The 20,494-nt window shown below is 43.5% G+C and overlaps 1 protein-coding gene across 2 annotated transcripts in view; it reads right to left on the bottom strand.

Annotated features, from left to right (window-relative positions):
* LOC129826475 (single-stranded DNA-binding protein 2) overlaps nt 1-20,494 on the bottom strand; it is a 128,257-nt gene that overhangs the window by 7,029 nt on the left and 100,734 nt on the right. For both annotated transcript variants that reach the window (XM_055887242.1, XM_055887244.1), the window contains exons 5-12: nt 18,133-18,222; nt 4,271-4,330; nt 3,938-4,001; nt 3,790-3,860; nt 3,488-3,555; nt 847-895; nt 668-703; nt 455-509 (exon numbers count right to left, since the gene is read on the bottom strand). In XM_055887242.1, the coding sequence (XP_055743217.1) occupies nt 455-509; nt 668-703; nt 847-895; nt 3,488-3,555; nt 3,790-3,860; nt 3,938-4,001; nt 4,271-4,330; nt 18,133-18,222 (493 nt within the window). The remainder of the gene's footprint in view (nt 1-454; nt 510-667; nt 704-846; nt 896-3,487; nt 3,556-3,789; nt 3,861-3,937; nt 4,002-4,270; nt 4,331-18,132; nt 18,223-20,494) is intronic.

A 20,494-nucleotide genomic window follows, 5' to 3' on the forward strand; every position in this document is an offset into this window, starting at 1 on the left:
TTAAGATTAATGCACTAACTTTAAGTTGATCTGGATATGAGCATCTGATAAATGACTCAAATGTAGAAACTTTAATATACTACTGGCCAAATTGGCAACTGACTTCAGGTAAAGCATTACATCACACCTTAGGCCAGATATAAATATGCTAAATAGTTTCAGACCAAATGGCTTAAGTCCGTTTGTAACATTGGGAATGTATCCCTGTCCTTGTAACCCCACACACACATCCATTGTGCCTCACTCAGATCTAGGCCTAGGGACGCCAGGTACCATAAGCCTACGCATGGCAAAGATTCAATTACAAGAAGATCCAATGATGCCTTAGGTTAGTAAATATGACTTAGCTCTGTCTAAATCGTAGATATCAACAGGACATCAATTTCGTTCCCCTTACACTGTCCTCCCGGTCAGCAACTCACAAGACTCAAACACCCACACCCACACACACTACCTGCTGGGCTGGGCATTATTGGAGTACCAGGTGGCCCTCCTCCTCCTGGTGGACCCTAAAATGAGAGTTGATAATGGGGAGAAGAATGCCTCTGATACATCAAAGCTACAACACACCAACAATACAATGCTCTTAATAGCTATAAACACAATACTCCCTATACTGCCCTTTAACTAACAGGCAAATACAGAGAACCAACTTCTAGTCACATACCACATAACTCCCTGGAGACGCAGAGGAGTATGGGATCTATAGACAGAGAGAGGGTGGGGAGGAGAGAGAGGAGAAAATGTATCTTTATCTCTGTGATAAATGTATGTCCATTTATTGTAATTGTGGTTTATTTAAGTATCTGTCTTGGTGGTTGTGTTAAAGTGTTTTTCTGTACTCACCGAGTTGGCGTTTGGAGGATTTGGCCAAGGTCTACCCCCACCAGGGCCCCTAGAACACACACACACACACACACACACACACACACACACACACACACACACACACACACACACACACACACACACACACACACACACACACACACGTTTTTTAACATGTCATAAGCCATGGCAAAAATGTTTAGAATGACAGAAGAATAGCGGTAAAACTGCAAAAAAAAATCTCAGCGTCATGGCAAAATATGTAGAATAGCAGGATATCAGCTATAAAACTGCATATTTCTCTCTCCGCCCCATGGCAATACAGTACCTTCAGAAAGTATTCACACACTTCGAATTTTTCCACAATTTGTTGAGTTACAGCCTGAATTTAAAATGGTTTAAATTGAGATTTTGTGTCACTGGCCTACACACAATACCCCATAATGTCAAAGTGGAATTATGTTTTTTGAAAAATGAAAAGCTGAAATGTCTTGAGCCAGTAAGTAGTCAACCCCTTTGTTATGGCAAGTCTAAATAAGTTCAGGAGTAAACGTGCCTAACAAGTCACATAATAAGATGCATGGACTCACTCTGTGTGCAATAATAGTGTTTAACAGTGTTTAACATATCTGCACCCCACACATACAATTATCTGTAAGGTCCCTTAGTCGAGCAGTGAATTTCAAACACAGATTCAACCACAAAGACAAGGGAGTTTCTCCAATGCCTTGCAAAGAAGGACACCTATTGGTAGATGTGTAAAAAAAAAAGCAGCAGACATTGAATATCCCTTTGAGCATGGTGAAGTTAATAATTACACTTTGGATGGTGTATCAATACACCCAGTCACTACAAAAATACAGTCATCCTTCCTAACTCAGTTGCCGGAGAGGAAGGAAACAGCTCAGGGATTTCACAACGAGGCAAATGGTGACTTTAAAACAGGTACAGTGTTTAATGGATGTGATCGGAGAAAACTGAGGATGGATCAACAACCTTATAGTTACTCCACAATAGTAACCTAAATGACAGAGTGAAAAGAAGGAAGCCTGTACAGAATACAAATATTCAAAAACATGCATCCTGTTTGCAATAACACACTAAAGTAAAACTCGCCACAAAATTGCAGAAGAAATAACTTTATGTCCTGAATACAAAGCCTTATGTTTGGGGCAAATCCAACACATCACTGAGTACCACTTCATATTTTCAAACATGGTGATGGATGCATCATGTTATGGGTATGCTCGTCGTCGGCAAAGACTAGGGAGCTTTTTAGGATAAAAAGAAACAAAATAGAGCTAAGCACAGGAAAAATCCTAAATGAAAACCTGGTTCAGTCTGCTTTCTAACAGACACTGGGAGGCAAATTAACCTTTCAGCAGGACAATAACCTAAAACACAAGGCCAAATAAAGTGAGTGTACAAAACATTAAGAACACTTGCTCTTTCCATGACATAGACTGACCAGGCGAATCCAGATGAAAGCTATGATCCCTTATTGATGTCACTTGTTAATCCACTTTAATCAGTGTAGATGAAGAGACAGGTTAAAGAAGGATTTTTAAGCGTTTAGGCAATTGAGACATGGCTTGTGCATGCGTGCCATTCAGAGGGTAAATGGGCAAGACAAAATATTGAAGTGCCTTTGAATGGAAAGGAAAGGGAAAGGGGGATACGTAGTCAGTTGTACAACTGAATGCATTCAACTGAAATGTGTCTTCCGCATTTAACCCAACACCTCTGAATGGGGTATGGTAAAAAGTGCCAGGTGCACCGATTTGTGTCAAGAACTGTAACGCTGCTGGGTTTTTCACGCTCAACAGTTTCCTGTGTGTATCAATAATGTCCACCACCCAAAGGACATTCAGTCAACTTGACTCAACGGTGGGAAGCATTGGAGTGATCATGGGCTCAACATGGACTCAATATTAGGAAGGTGTTCTTAATGTTTTGTACACTCAGTGTATACACGAGTTGCTTACCAAGATGACATTGAATGTTCATGAGTGGCTTAGTTACAGTTTTGACTTAAATCTGCTTGAAAAACTAAGGCAAGACTTGAAAATGGCTGTGTGCAATGATCAACAACCAACATGTCAGAGCTTGAAGAATTTAAAAATAATAATTTAAAAATATTGTACAATCCAGGTGTGCAAAGCTCTTAGAGACTTATCCAGAAAGACTCACAGCTGTAATCACTGCCAAAGGTGATTCTAACATGAATTTACTAAGGGGTGTAAATACTTAGGTAAATAAGATATTTCTGTATTTCATTTTCAATACATTTGCAAACATTTCTAAAAACATGTTTTCACTTTGTCATTATGCGGTATTGTGTGTAGATGGGTGAGAGATATTTTGAATTCAGGCTGTAACACAACAAAATGTGGAACAAGTCAAGGGGTATGAACACTTTCTGAAGGCACTGTATGTATAATATTGCTGGAACATTTTCTCTCAGCCTCATGGTAAAAGGTGTTGAATAGCATGTGAAATTAGCTATAATACTCGCAAAACTGCGGTACGCCACTGCTATGTGTGTGTGTGTCTGCGCGTGCGTGCTTATGTTTGAAGTGTGTGTATGTACTGTATGTTTGCACTGTATTTGAACCCAGGTCTGGTGCATGCGTGTGTGTGTTGATGACAGAGTGCTCACATGTTCATGCCAGGCATTCCAGGGCCAACCAGTGCATTGAGAGGTGGTCTCATCCCTCCACCGTAGTTCTGGAAGAGAGAATACCAAGGCCAAATTACCACAATGTAATGTACACATACATCAAACAGGTTTCCACAGGTGGAGAGTAGAAATACTACCATAGTATACTACCACACATGTACATATTGTATATAAACACATAAATACAAATATATTCGCCCACCTACAAACAAACTCAAATGTGACAGAAGGAGTTTAAAGTTATGCATACTTGTACCTGGAGATTTCATTCAATCACATACCTGTGGCCCAAGAGAGACCATCCCTCTGGGGGGAGTCATTCGCTGCATGGGCCCCCCCATATTTGGATGCCCTGAAAAAATAGAGAGCCATCAGCCCTTAGCCTGTGTGTGTGTGTAAGAGTCTGTGGTGTGTATGTGTGAGACCCACCTTGTTGTCTCGTGGGGTCCATTCCGCTGGGTAGCATAGGCTGGTTACCAGGGACTCCCATTGCCTGTGCCAAAATCATCATCATGATCATCACAGAATATCACATATCATCACTGACATATACTAAATATGAGGAGCTATACACACAATCATGCCAAAACACAGTCGAAGAGGGTAAGACAAGACAAGATAATGTGGTCAAGTAAGGTATAAAGAGAAGCAGATATAAGTGAAATTAAAAGGAGGACAGGTCAGGATATAAATAAGTCTTATACAATGGAACATTAGAATACATTTCCTATTGCAACCTGAGGAGGGCGTTAGTGATCTTACCTGATTGGGTATTCTGAGAGGAGGTCTGGGCCCACCAGGGTAACGAGGCGACATGAACGACTGTGAAGGTACACACACGCACGCACACACACGCACACGCACACACGCACACACACGGAGAGAGTTGGGATAGAGGAAGGTAGAGTTAGGGAGAGAGATAGACCGTTGGAAAAATATAAAGTATATGATGATGAATACTAGCGATATTAGTATGACAGTCAGTCATCATGACCAGGCACCTGCACAGATAGGACCCTAGGCGTGCTGGAGCACCTATCCTTTGCCCGCCTATGAAAAAAGGCGTGCAAATGCCCTTTTGTACTGATTACTTTTTATTTTATTATTAGTCTCTTTCTCTATTGCAACTTTAGATGTAACGACTTGCCCATCAAACTAGAACATTTCTCATAATGTTCTAAGGAATCTTTTAAAAATACCATCCTCCGACCCGATCTGCCCCCGCAAGTGCAGCGGTGCCCATAAGCTACTGCGCTCATCCTGCATGCACAAGCTACCTACTGGCTACTTTGTTGCTCCTAGCATGTGATATCTGACGGTCAGGGACAGGGAAGGGGGCATCTGCAGTTTGACTGTTTGTCAGCAGCAGAACAAATTCAAATCAAGTAAACACTAATTTGCTTGTTTTAACAGATTAGCCTTGCTAACTAGCTGATTCATAACCTACATTCGAAATAATCAGCTGATATAGCCCACCCCGGTAGTGGTTCTAGCAAAGACAGGCTTTTAACTAACTCTCTTTCATCTCTGTCCAAAGCTCTGTGCACGACCCTGGTCACTTCCACAACTTCCACGACTAACTACATGTATATGTTTGAAACTATCAGTGTGTTTCCTGTAGGACTAAAATGTGTGTGAACTGTGTGTGGAATATAATTTTGCTATTGTGTGTGTCTGCTATCCAATGTCCACACCACACACAATTAACGGTCGCATAAATGTTGGGTTCAATTCAAACTAACCCAAATCCAGCCAATGATGTGAGCTAGGGAGCAGTCTCATAACACACCTCTAGGGAGCAGTACCATAACACACCTCTAGGGAGCAGTACCATAACACACCTCTAGGGAGCAGTACCATAACACACCTCTAGGGAGCAGTACCATAACACACCTCTAGGGAGCAGTACCAAAACACACCTCTAGGGAGCAGTACCATAACACACCTCTAGGGAGCAGTACCATAACTCACCTCTAGGGAGCAGTACATAACGCACATCTAGGGAGCAGTACCATAACACACCTCTAGGGAGCAGTACCAAAACACACCTCTAGGGAGCAGTACCATAACACACCTCTAGGGAGCAGTACCATAACACACCTCTAGGGAGCAGTACCATAACACACCTCTAGGGAGCAGTACATAACGCACATCTAGGGAGCAGTACGATAACACACCTCTAGGGAGCAGTACCATAACACACCTCTAGGGAGCAGTACCATAACACACCTCTAGGGAGCAGTACCATAACACACCTCTAGGGAGCAGTACCATAACACACCTCTAGGGAGCAGTACCATAACACACCTCTAGGGAGCAGTACATAACACACCTCTAGGGAGCAGTACACAACACACCTCTAGGGAGCAGTACCATAACACACCTCTAGGGAGCAGTACCATAACACACCTCTAAGGAGCAGTACATAACACACCTCTAGGGAGCAAGACCATAACACAACTCTAGGGAGCAGTACCAAAACACACCTCTAGGGAGCAGTACATAACACACCTCTAGGGAGCAAGACCATAACACACCTCTAGGGAGTAATGTTGGTCTATCCATTAGTTGACATCTCGCTCCTCTGCCACATGCTTTCCTCTCCGTTTGGATCCAAATTAAATGGTAATTGACTAAATTTGGATCCAAATGAAATGGTAATTGACTAAATTTGGATCCAAATGAAATGGTCATTGACTAATTACAAAACAGAGATGATCATGCACTATTATGTTTCAAAAGCAAATGGTCTCATGTTTAACACCTTTATTTCAGCCCATAAAAATATAAAATGACCTAGACACTTGCGTGTCATCAGAGCACAAACAAATGTGAACAAATAAAATAGCGAACATCCTTGGCTGCTATGTTAGCCAGTTAGCGTTAGCTAGGTAATGTTGGCCAACGTAAGACTAACATTAGCTACGCGATTGACCAGTTCATGCATCACAATATATAACACTTTCTTAGACTAAACATAGCTGGCTACAGTAGCTAACGTTAGTTACTTTAAATTTAAAACTACCAAACTTTGGGAAACTAGTTATGAACCGCATAGTCAATGGTTGACCCCAAACAGGACAAACACTGCTGTTAGCTACGCTACATTTCCTCGGCTAAGAACAACGAAGACCACAACACCAACCATAGCCGAGGGGGAAAAATGCTTTGTTAAGAACAGTAAACTAATTATAAACCGCATATAGTCAATGGTTGAACCCCAAACACACATGTAAACAGAGCCTCAGTTCAATTGTGCACTGCAAGTGTGCAAAAGCCAGAATCAGACAATTTACCAGACTTGACAGCATCGAATAAATTCCAGCTCCCTCTCCTGCCTTCGTCATTATTATAATCCACATTTGTGCTGACTGATTAACACAGTGTGAAGTTACTTTTCAGTGGTCCCAGAAAATCTGAAGTCAACATTCACAAGTAAAAAGTAGTCAGGTGCACCCAGGTAAAACATCATCAGAATCATTGATGAGATACAATTATTCTCGCCCGGGCGCCCGTGTAGGTGTGTTTTACACTTGCTGAAAGTTGATTGTATTGGAACCGCTGTCTCCCGGGCGTGAGCCAGGTGCCCAGCTCTTTCCGACGACTTCATCGGCTCAAAACAAAACTGATGTAATTAAGCATTTGTAGCAATGAGTAGGATTCTGTGTTTTCACATGCAAAAGTGATTGATTTTGATTAAAACACTTTATCTGCCTTCCCTCCTCACTTTTGCCCAATGACATGATGGACCATAGCCCGGTGTACAAAGGGTACTATGGTGTACCCTCAAAGCTCATCACTAAGCTAAGGACCCTGGGACAAAACACCTCCCTCTGCAACTGGATCCCGGACTTCCTGATGGGCCACCCCCAGGTGGTAAGGGTAGGTAACAACACATCCGCCACGCTGATCCTCAACACAGGGGCCCTCAGGGGTGCATGCTCAGTCCCCTCCTGTACTCCCTGTTCACTCATGACTGCACGGCCAGGCACGACTAGAACACCATCATTAAGTTTGCCGATGACACAACAGTGGTAGGCCTGATACCGACAAGACAGCCTATGGGGAGGAGGACAACAAACTCTCCCTCAATGTGATCAAGACCAAGGAGATGAGTGTGGACTACAGGAAAAGGAGGACTGAGCACGCCCCCATTCTCATCGCCGGAGCTGTAGTGGAGCAGGTTGAAAGCTTCAAGTTTCTTGGCGTCCACATCACCAACAAACTAACACGGTCCAAGCACACCAAGACAGTCGTGAAGAGAGCACGACAAAACCAATTCCCCACCAGGAGACTGAAAAGATTTGGCATAAGTCCTCAGATCCTCAAAAGGTTCTACAGTTGCACCATCGACAGCATCCTGACTGGTTGCATCACTGCCTGGTATGGCAACTGCTCGGCCTCTGACCGCAAGGCACTACAGAGGGTTGTGCGTACGGCCCAGTACATCACCGGGCCAAGCTTCCTGCCATCCAGGACCTCTATATCAGGCGGTATCAGACGAAGGCCCAAAAACTGTCAAAGACTCCAGCCATCCTAGTCATAGACTGTTCTCTCTGCTACCACACGGTACGCGGTACTGGAGGGCCAAGTCTAGGTCCATGAGGCCTCTAAACAGCTTCTAGCCCCAAGCCAAAAGACTCCTGAACACCTAATCAAATGGCTACCCAGACTATTTGCATTGCCCACCCCCCATACTGCTGCTACTCTCTGTTATTTTCTATGCATAGTCACTTTAATAACTCTACCTACACGTACATATTACCTCAATTACCTCGACTAACCGGTGCCCGCGCACATTGACTCTGTACCGGTACCCTTGTATATAGCCTCGCTATTGTTATCTTACTGCTGCTCTTTAATTATTTGTTACTTTTATTTCTTACTTTTTTTTAGGTATTTTCTTAAAACTGCGTTGTTGGTTAAGGGCTTGTAAGTAAGCATTTCACTAAGGTCTACACCTGTTATATTTGGCGCATGTGACAAATAAAACGTTATTTGATTCAAGTTGTGCGACCCGCTGTGCGTAGTCAAAAGAAAATGACATGCTTGCTAACTTGGCTAGCTACCTGATTAAATGAGTCTGTTTTTTACAAATCAACCATTTTAGACTATTGTATTTTAACCAAGCAAGAGAAATAAACCTTCAATCAGTACTGAGTGAATGAAAAAAATCATTTTGGAACAAACGCTTCCAGACTGTCCATTTAAATGGTCTGTCAAAGTCAATGTTTTAAGAACAGGGTTCCTAGTGTAATGGTTAGAGATGTACCGCCTGTGGATCTGAAGATAGTGGGCTCGCCTCCCGGAGGATACATTTTGACCATTATTTAGTTTATAGTTATGACAGCCCCTTCCCAACACACACACGCTTATTTTCATTTATTAGGTGGCTCTTAAAAGAGCCTTTGGGTTTGTGGAGTGGCAGGCAAGTGGCAGTGAGTGTGGTGGTGTGCGTGAATCTGCGTGAATCTTGCTAGGACGGAGGAGAGACCAGCTCTCAGACTCTAAAGGAAGAGGTTGTTGCCCTCATCCGTGAGATGCACGCCATCCCTACGGTAGTGCCCAGGGACACAGTGCTTAATGGCAGAGTGGTGGATTGTGGGCATGAGCCTATAAGCAAGAAATGCAAACACCTGCTGGTTGACAGAGCATCGGGCCATCTCTATGCGCTTGTTGATGTCCTCCTCCCACTGGAACATCCAACTCCTCCACTGCGCAATGTCAGAGTAGACCACTGTTGTCCCAGGGAACATTCGGGTGACTACCTCCAAATCCGGTCGCATCTGACACACCAGGGCTGTCCCCTTTGTGTGTCCCAAGTGGTTTCCACCGAGGTGGATGACTATGATGTCAGGGGGAGCAGCAGCACCTCTGCTGGCGCAGAACATGGAGCAGTTTGCCCCACTTCATTCCTCACTCTACGAGCCACCTAATCAATTGAAAGGTTGTGATGTTTACCAACCGCCCTGGCACGCTTCTCCAACCAGTGGATTCACAAATGCCCAACAAGCCACACAGTCTTCATGCCGACATCCATGTTGATGAATGAGTAAATGCCTGGAAGCCCAGGAAAAAAGGGTGCGAAATGTAGTAGTAGTATACATGTGGAATGAATAGTACTGCATTCCAATTGAAAATTATCATATGCAGATTCCTTTCTTGTTCCCGTTTCAAGGAAAATAAACAATTTTCTGTATGTTTCTCATTTTTCTAGACAACATTCCTATTGAAGCACCAAGTCCAATCTCTTCTACCTGTTGTATTTCTATGAGCATGAATGTAAGTCATTATCTCTACTCTGAGAGGATCTCCTGTCAGACTTTCACTCTCTCTTTCACTCTCTCCTGTCAGACTTTCCCTATCTCTGTGATAGGCTAATTTACTTTTATTGCTGTGTTATGTTGTATTATAATTTAGTAAAATCACCTTCCGGTGTAAAAATCCTGGAAATTAGAAAGAAAAAACTGTTTTAAGTGAGAAGTATTGGCATTGGTCTGAGCAGCACAATGTCTACTTCACGTTTTCCAGCACACAGCTACTATATAGCTATGTTGGTCTGTCTATTGTACTTCAAACAAGGTGTAGGCAGGTTTCTTAGGATTGTGAAGAGACACACACACACACACAACACACACACACATGTACAGACACAAGCTTACACATACATGGATTTTGTATTGTAGATATGTGGTAGTAGAGTAGTGGCCTGAGGGAACACACTTAATGTGTTGTGAAAAGTGTTATGAAATGTAATCTCATTTATTTTAAATACATTATTTTAAATTGTATATAATTGCCTTAATGTTATTGGGCCCCAGGAAGCAGCTAATGGGGATCCTTAATAAATAGAAATCCTTAATAAATACAAAACCTTCTCAAACAATGTAATTCATACTCTTAGATAAGGTTCTCCCATAATTTTTTTATTTAACCTTTATTTAACCAGGTAGGCTAGTTGAGAACAAGTTCTCATTTACAACTGTGACCTGGCCAAGATAAAGCAAAGCAGTTCGAAACATACAACAACACAGAGTTATACATGGAATAAACAAACATACAGTCAATAATACAGTAGAAAAAGTCTATATACAGTGTTTGCAAATGAGATAAGATAAGGGAGGTAAGGCAATAAATAGGCCATAGTGGCGAAGTAATTACAATATAGCAATTAAACACTGGAGTGATAGATGTGCAGAAGATGAATGTGCAAGTAGAGATACTGGGGTTCAAAGGAGCAAAATAAATAAATAAATACAGTATGGGGATGAGGTAGTTGGATGGGCTATTTACAGATGGGCTATGTACAGGTGCAGTGATCTGTGAGCTGCTCTGACAGCTGGTGCTTAAAGTTAGTGAGGGAGATATGAGTCTCCAGCTTCAGGGATTTTTTCAGTTCGTTCCAGACATTGGCAGCAGAGAACTGGAAGGAAAGGCGGCCAAAGGAGGAATTGGCTTTGGGGGTGACCAGTGAAATATACCTGCTGGAGCGCGTGCTATGGGTGGGTGCTGCTATGGTGACCAGTGAGCTGAGATAAGACGGGGCTTTACCTGTGGCCAGTGGGTTTGGCGATGAGTATGAAGCGAGGGCCAGCCAACGAGAGCGTACATGTCGCAGTGGTGGGTAGTATATGGGGCTTTGGTGACAAAACGGATGGCACTGTAACAGACTGCATCCAATTTGTTGAGTAGAGTGTTGCAGGCTATTTTGTAAATTACATCGTCGAGGATCGGTAGGATAGTCCGTTTTACGAGGGTATGTTTGGCAGCATGAGTGAAGGATACTTTTTTATGAAATAGGAAGCCGATTCTAGATTTAATTTTGGATTGGAGATGCTTAATATGAGTCTGGAAGGAGAGTTTACAGACACTTAGGTATTTGTAGTTGTCCACATATTCTAAGTCAAAACCGTCCAGAGTAGTGATGCTGTACTGGCGGGCAGGTGCAGGCAGCGATCGGTTGAAGAGCATGCATTTAGTTTTACTTGCATTTAAGAGTAGTTGGAGGCCACGGAAGGAGAGTTGTATGGCATTGAAGCTCGTCTGGAGGTTAGTTAACACAGTGTCCAAAGAAGGGCCAGAAGTATACAGAATGGTGTCGTCTGCATAGAGGTCGATCAGAGAATCACCAGCAGCAAGAGCGACATCATTGATGTATACAGAGAAGAGAGTCGGCCCGAGAATTGAACCCTGTGGCACCCCAATAGAGACTGCTAGAGGTCCGGACGACAGGCCCTCCGATTTGACACACTGAACTCTATCAGAAAAGTAGTTGGTGAACCAGGCGAGGCAGTCATTTGAGAAACCAAGGCTGTTGAGTCTGCCAATAAGAATGTGGTGATTGACAGAGTCAAACGCCTTGGCCAGGTCGATGAATACGACTGCACAGTATTGTCTCTTATCAATGGTGTTTATGATATCATTTAGGACCTTGAGCGTGGCTGAGGTGCACCCATGACCAGCTCTGAAACCAGATTGCATAGCGGAGAAGGTACGGTGGGATTCGAAATGGTCGGTAATCTGTTTGTTAACTTGGTTTTCGAAGACTTAAGAAAGGCAAGGAAGGATAGATATAGGTCGGTAGCAGTTTGGGTCTATAGTGTCTCCCCATTTGAATAGGGGGATGACCGCGGCAGCTTTCCAATCTTTGGGAATCTCAGACGACACGAAAGAGAGGTTGAACAGGTTTGTAATAGGGGTTGCAACAATTTCGGCAGGTAATTGTAGAAAGAGAGGGTCCAGATTGTCCGGCTGATTTGTAGGGGTCCAGATTTTGGGTGAAGGAGAAATGGGGGAGGCTTGGGCGAGTTGCTGTGGGGGGTAGGGGCTGTTGACCGGGGTAGGGGTAGCCAGGTGGAAAGCATGGCCAGCCATAGAAAAATGCTTATTGATAATCTCAATTATCGTGGATTTATCGATGGTGACAGTGTTTCCTAGCCTCAGTGCAGTGGGCAGCTGGGAGGAAGTGCTCTTATTCTCCATGGACTTTACAGTGTCCCAACACTTTTTTGAGTTTGTGCTGCAAATTTCTGTTTGAAAAAGCTAGCCTTAGCTTTCCTATCTGCCTGTGTATATTGGTTCCTAACTTCCCTGAAAAGTTGCATATTACGGTGGCTATTCGATGCTAATGCAGTACGCCACAGGATGTTTTTGTGCTGGTTAAGGGCAGTCATGTCTGGAGTGAAACAAGGGCTATAATATCTGTTCCTGGTTCTACATTTTTTGAATGGGGCATGCTTATTTAAGATGGTGAGGAAAGCACTTTTAAAGAATAACCAGGCGTCCTCTACTGACGGGATGAGGTCAATATCCTTCCAGGATACCCGGGCCAGGTCGATTATAAAGGCCTGCTCACTGAAGTGTTTTAGCGAGCGTTTGACAGTGATGAGGGGTGGTCGTTTGACCCCATACCCATTACGGATGCAGGCAATGAGGCAGTGATCGCTGAGATCTTGGCTGAAGACAGCAGAGGTGTATTTAGAGGGCAAATTGGTTAGGATGATATCTCTGAGGGTGCCCGTGTTTACAGATTTGGGGTTGTACATGGTAGGTTCATTGATAATTTATGTGAGATTGAGGGCATCAAGCTTAGATTGTAGGATGGCCCGGGGTGTTAAGAATGTCCTAGTTTAGGTCACCTAGCAGCACGAGCTCTGAAGACAGATGGGGGGCAATCAATTCACATATGGTGTCCAGGGCACAGCTGGGGGCAGAGGGTGGTCTATAGCAAGCGGAAACGGTGAGAGACTTGTTTCTGGAAAGGTGGATTTTTAAAAGTAGAAGCTCGAATTGTTTGGGTACCGACCTGGAATGTAAGACAGAACTCTGCAGACTCTGCAGTAGATTGCAACTCCGCCCCCTTTGGCAGTTCTATCTTGTCGGAAAATGTTATAGTTAGGGATGAAAATTTCAGGGTTTTTGGTGGTCTTCCTAAGCCAGGATTCAGACACGGCTAGGACATCCAGGTTGGCAGAGTGTGCTAAAGCAGTGAATAAAACAAACTTAGGGAGGAGGCTTCTAATGTTAACATGCATGAAACCAAGCTTTTACGGTTATAGAAGTCAACAAATGAGAGCACCTTGTGAATAGGAGTGGAGCTAGGCACTGCAGGGCCTGGATTAACCTCTACATCACCAGAGGAACAGAGGAGGAGTAGGATAAGGGTACGGCTAGCTAGCAGAAGGGCCTTAGAGGGACGTCGCGACGGAAGAAGTCTGTAGCCTCCTCGTGCAGAGCCTCCTCGTGCGGTTACGTCGGCAGACCAGTCGTGATGGATTAGTAAGGTTCCGTGTAATAAAGGGGTCCAGTCCAATTGGCAAAATATGTATAGTGGCCCAAGAAATTGATCGATGGATCTCTTCAGCTAACAGTCCAATATGCTCTAGACAGCTAGCGGGCCGCGGCTAGCAGGCTAGCAGATGGGCATTCAGATGGGCATCCCTGCCAGCTCCTACACATCATCTCTAGCTAGCGAACACCTTTGCTAACAGGTATTGTGTCAATTTAAAACTTGCACAAGACAATTCATAGAATTGTCAATTTAAAGAAATGTTGCCAATTTATTCATTACAAAATGTAACTAACATTCGATAGTTAATCCAGATATTCTTAACTTTGCCTCGATTCAGCAGTCTCGTCCAGATCATGGCATTTGTAGTTCTTTATGATAGCCACATTAGCAGCTAATTTGTGTTAAATTTTTATGGGGTAAATACAGGCAAATATATTGATAAAATTCACCTTGTCCTAGAGAGATTTACACGGTTATCAAAACGTCACACCGGGGTAAGTCTACACAAAACACAGCCCTTATCTGAAGTGTTTCTAAAATCCCCTAAAAAATGAATGGTGGAAAAACAATTGCAACCATTTCCTGTTCGACCGGTAGGTTTTATGGGTATTCTGACTCATACTGTGGTACTCTATTGTAGGCCTAAATGTGTTTAATTGTAGCGTCACCATCTTTACTGCAAAAATAGATACAAATAGAAAACAGAACTTTAAGCTACATATTCATTTGAAAGAGGTCATGAATTGTCCATTGACATGCACAGCAATTGATAAAAGAGGACCATGTTTGCAAAACAAGTGGGTTAGAGTTTGTCAAAATTACACAGATTAGCTAATGGTTCTAGAAATCAGGAATGTAGACAGGTTCTATAGACCTCTCTAACTATATGAGTAAGTGTCCAACACACCACCACATGTTGTTATGTTGCACACCTACTGACCACAAAAAGGACGTGACTATGAAATGTATATTTTTCTCAATTACATATATTGCAAAATAAATAAAAAATAAACGACAAAGAACAACAGGCAGGTACCACATAAAGTACCTCAAGACAAAACAGCTCACTCAATCAAGCCTTATGGTCTTCTAAGTATAAAAGTAAAGCTTGCTTTCGTATAATAAAAAAAGTCTTGAAAAAGTAATGGACTGGGATAATGTCTTAATGCAGTGTGTGAAGCAGTGTGTGAAGAATCCATTACTTTACCTTGTATGCAAAACAAATTGCACTATTGTGGAAGCACCTTATCGAAGAATATGAATCACAATGTTTGAGAAGGTTTGAATCCTAAGCAACCTGCCTACACATTGTTTGAAGTACAATAGACCGACATAGCTACTGTAGTAGGTCAAAGCTGTGTGTGGGAAAACCTGATGCTCATGTGAATTTCAGACCAATGCCTACTTCTCACTTTAAACATATTTTTTGGTTTCTAATGAATCAATATGGACTGCAGTCTGTGTGTGTGTGTGTGTGTGTGTGTGTGTGTGTGTGTGTGTGTGTGTGTGTGTGTGTGTGTGTGTGTGTGTGTGTGTGTGTGTGTGTGTGTGTGTGTGTGTGTGTGTGTGTGTGTGTGTGTGTCTGCCATTAAGAACTTTTAATGTGGTCAGTTTGTTTGTCTGTTGATCATTCAGTAAGGCCTCCGCCTCTGTCTTGGATCGTGATTGGCCGGGACAAGAAATAATCTTAAAAGATGGATAAAAAAAAAAAATGATTGATTTGCAGGAAGGATGGGGGACAAGGGTGTGTTTTGACTCAAGTTGGAGTTTTCTGAAAAGCTGATCTTAAAAATGAAGGCTATTGATCTTAGTGTCAGAGTTAGAATGTTAATGACATTTAATCAATCTGCTGCCAGCCATCTGACTCCTGTAGTGTAAAAAGACTGACTGACTGCCTGAGAGAGGAGGTTCATAGTGCTCTGGGGTTGCAAAGGAAGGATATATTACTGTAAACTTTGGAAATACAGGTAGCCTTCTCCATCCCAACCAGCACAGACACACACACAAACACGCACACGGACACACACACCTCTGCACATGCATGCATTAACACACACACTGGCATGCACACACACAATCAAATCAACTCCTAGCTACAGGTTCATGTATGAATTAGCATCTGTGAGCATGTCAGTGTTGTTGTAAGGCTGCCAATAAGAGGATGAAGTTCAGGTAGCCTTCTCCAACCCAATCAGCATGCGCACGCACACACACACGCACACACACACACACACACACACACACGCACACGCACACACACACACACACACATGCACACACTTAACTCCATTTAAATTCAGCAGAAGATTTTCCTTTTTCTGCAGTCCATATCAACTCTCCACTCAACTACTCTAGCCATACCATTCCACAGATTCCAGCTGTTCTGCTCCCACTCAAAACCAATGTCCTGAAGACAAGAGGTTGCCATTAACGACACATCTGACAACAGTGAGAGTAGAGAGGGAAAAAGAGAGCGAGAGCTCCCTGGTGTGGTGTGTTCGTTGGCTGTAGGACAGGGTGTTCTGTTGGTCTTACTCTGTATTACTCATCTGATAGCCAACCTATCTATGTCTCTCACACACATGGCAGAAACTTTATGGCCACCGCAATGATGCACACCAATCTGAGTGTGCACACTAAATACTTCCCTGTAGCCCATTCAGCCACAGCACAGGGAAGACCCCTTTTCTGCTTTATATATTCAAATACACCTTAGCCAAATACATTTATACTCAGTTTTTCACAATTCCTGACATTTAATCCTAGTAAAAATTCCCTGTTTTAGGTCAGTTAGGATCACCACTTTATTTTAAGAATGTGTAATGTCAGAATAATAGTAGAGAGAATTACTTATTTCAGCTTTTATTTCTTTCATCACATGCCCAGTGGGTCAGAAGTTTATATACACTCAATTAGTATTTGGTAGCATTGCCTTTAAATTGTTTAACTTGGGTCAAACATTTCGGGTAGCCTTCCACAAGCTTCCCACAATAAGTTGGGTGATTTTGGCCCATTCCTCCTGACAGAGATGGTGTATACCTCCAGGTTTGTAGGCCTCCTTGCTCGCACACGCTTTTTCAGTTCTGCCCACCAATTTTCTACAGGATTGAGGTTTTGTGGTGGCCACGCCAATACCTTGACTTTGTTGTCCTTAAGCCATTTTGCCACAACTTTGGAAGTATGCTTGGGGTCATTGTCCATTTGGAAGACCCATTTGCGACAAAGCTTTAACTTCCTGACTGATGTCTTGAGACATTGCTTCAAAATATCGACATAATTTTCCTCCCCCATGATGCCATCTATTTTGTGAAGTGCACCAGTCCCTCCTGCAGCAAAGCACCCCCACAACATGATGCTGCCAACCCCATGCTTCACGGTTGGGATGGTGTTCTTCGGCTTGCAAGCCTCCCTTTTTTCCTCCAAACATAACGATGGTCATTATGGCCAAACAGTTCTATTTTTGTTTCATCAAACCAGAGGACATTTCTTAAAAAAGTACGATCTTTGTCCCCATGTGCAGTTGCAAACCGTAGTCAGGCTTTTTTATGGCGGTTTTGGAGCAGTGGCTTCTTCCTTGCTGAGAGGCCTTTCAGGTTATGTCGATATAGGACTCGTTTTACTGTGGATATAGATACTTTTGTACCTGTTTCCTCCAGCATCTTCACAAGGTCCTTGATTTGCACTTTTCGCACCAAAGTAGGTACATCTCTAGGAGACAGAACGCGTCTCCTTCCTGAGCGGTGTGACGGCTGCGTGGTCCCATGGTGTTTATACTGGCGTACTATTACTTGTACAGATGAACGTGGTACCTTCATGCGTTTGGAAATTGCTCCCAAGGATGAACCAGACTTGTGGAGGTCTACAAAAATTCTGAGGTCTTGGCGGATTTCTTCTGATTTTCCCATGATGTCAAGCAAAGAGGCACTGAGTTTGAAGGTAGGCCTTGATATACATCCACAGGTACACCTACAATTGACTCAAATTATGTCAATTAGCCTATCAGAAGCTTCTAAAGCTATGACATAATTTTCTGGAATTGTCCAAGCTGTTTAAAGGCACATTCAACTTAGTGTATGTAAACTTCTGACCCACTGGAATTGTGATACAGTGAATTATAAATTAAATAATCTGTCTGTAAACAATTGTTGGAAATATTACTTGTGTCATGCACAAAGTAGATGTCCTAACCGACTTGTCAAAACTATAGTTTGTTAACAAGAAATTTGTGGACTGGTTGAAAAACGAGTTTTAATGACTCCAACCTAAGTGTATGTAAACTTCCGACTTCAACTGTATATACTGTATGTATGTGTGTGTGTATATGTGTGTGTACCTGGAAGAATCCTGGAGGTACGGGTCCCACTGGCATTCCCTCTCCTGGGGGAAGGTTCCCAAGGATGGGACTGGGAGCTGCAGCTGCACTCTGGAAGACACACACACGCACGCGCGCACACACACAAAATCAGGTTAGATCATGAGGATGGTGTATCAGTGAGGCGGTAACTTTTAACACACTCATGCAGAAAAGGTCCAAAGACATCAAACATTCCAACACCAGGAGACCCAAAAAATAGCTGCCAATATCCCACAATATTTTAGCCAACTCAAACTCACTGAACTCTAGTAAAATCCATAATCCAGCCCATGACTACCTATAATCCAGCCCATGACTACCTATAATACAGCCTATGACTACCTATAATCCAGCCCAAGCCTACCTATAATCCAGCCCATGACTACCTATAATACAGCCTATGACTACCTATAATACAGCCCATGACTACCTATATTCCAGGACATGACTACCTATAATCCAGTCCATGACTACCTATAATCCAGGACATGACCTCCTTTAATCCAGGACATGACTACCTATAATCCAGCCCGTGACTACCTATAATCCAGCCCGTGACTACCTATAATCCAGCCCACGACTACCTATAATCCAGCGCATGACTACCTATAATTCAGGAAATGTCTACCTATAATTCAGGACATAACTACCTATAATCTATCCCGTGACTACCTATAATCCAACCCATGACTACCTATAATCCAGCCCATGACTACCTATAATCCAGCCCATGACTACCTATAATCCAGCTCATGACTACCTATAATCCAGTACATGACTACCTATAATCCAGCCCATGACTACCTATAATCCAGCCCATGACTACCTATTATCCAGGACATGACTACCTATAATAAAGCCCATAACTACCTATAATCCAGTTCATGACTACCTATTATCCAGGACATGACTACCTATAATCCAGCCCATGACTACCTATTATACAGGAGCAGATCATAACAGTAGCCCAGTTTGTTATCATGTCATGATCAAATGAGTCTCCCCTCCGTCCTCCGTCCTCTGTCTCAGTGGGCTCTTTCCTGTGTGTGTTCCTGACCTGGCACTGTGGCATCGTGGCAGGCCAGCCGCCCAGGTTATTTTTACTCTTTATATTGTTCTCTCTCAGACGGGTGGCACGGGCACGTTTCACCACTGCCTCGGACTGCTTCCTGTGCTATAGTACAAACTCCCCAATATTACCAAGCTCCAAACACACCACCAGGCAACGGCTATGGGCAGGGAGGCAGGGAGATGGGCACGGACAGGAGCGTAATTAAGGGTCAAGATTCAGAGGTAGGGGATAGAGGCGAGATGCTGGTGGCCCGCAAAGAGGTGGTGAGTGATAGGGAAGACAGTCTATGCCCTTCCCACACTCACACACAGTCTCCCAAACATTACAATACCACAACCTCCACCTCTTAGTTATGGTTTCTCTACACAGACAACATATAGGATTATTCTAATGTATACTATCAACTGTTAATAGTCATAAATGAAAAGTATCAGTATCAGCAGCTTTGTATCAAACGTGGTACGCAAAACAATAAACATTTCAGTAAATGCAGTTTCTTGCTGTTTGTCTGCATATCTTCTCACTCCCTCTCTCCCCCTTCTCTGCCTCTCTCTCCACCCCTCCACTCTTCCTGTCATCTCTCTGTCGTCCTCTCTCCCCCTTCTCTGCCTCTCTCTCCACCCCTCCACTCTTTCCTGTCATCTCTCTGTCGTCCTCTCTCTCCCTTCTCTGCCTCTCTCTCCACCCCTCCACTCTTTCCTGTCATCTCTCTGTCGTCTTCTCTCCCCCTTCTCTGCCTCTCTCTCCACCCCTCCACTCTTTCCTGTCATCTCTCTGTCGTCCTCTCTCCCCCTCTTCCTTCATCCCCTCTCTTCATCCTCTACCTCTCCCTCCTTCCCTCCTTAGGCATAGACTGTGAGACAGACCCAAACGCTGAAGTTTCCGCTGGCTGATTTTTTAGGTCAGACTGCAACACAGTTACTAATCAGAGCCAAGACAATGGCAAACTACTCCCACAGGATACATACAGTTCTTGTGTTGAAATTGCACTGCTCTATGTAAACAGAGTGTGTGTATTTTGCTTAAACAAATGAAGGTATGGATGGAAGGCTCAGTGGCGGAGAACATTGTTCAGGACAGGTGTGTGGCATGTGTGTTTGTGTTCACAGTACTGCACTCTCTCTGTGAATGGTAGTGTTCTTTTCCCCTGCCTTCATTTCTCCTCTCACTCCGGATTACCCAGCATGCTTTCCCCTCACTGGCAGCCTGGAGGTCTGTTGAGTCTGCCTTCTCAGAGATAGAGGGGGGGGGGGGGGGGGGGGGGGTAGA

Source organism: Salvelinus fontinalis, chromosome 28, assembly GCF_029448725.1.
Source record: "Salvelinus fontinalis isolate EN_2023a chromosome 28, ASM2944872v1, whole genome shotgun sequence".
Lineage (NCBI taxonomy): Eukaryota > Metazoa > Chordata > Actinopteri > Salmoniformes > Salmonidae > Salvelinus > Salvelinus fontinalis.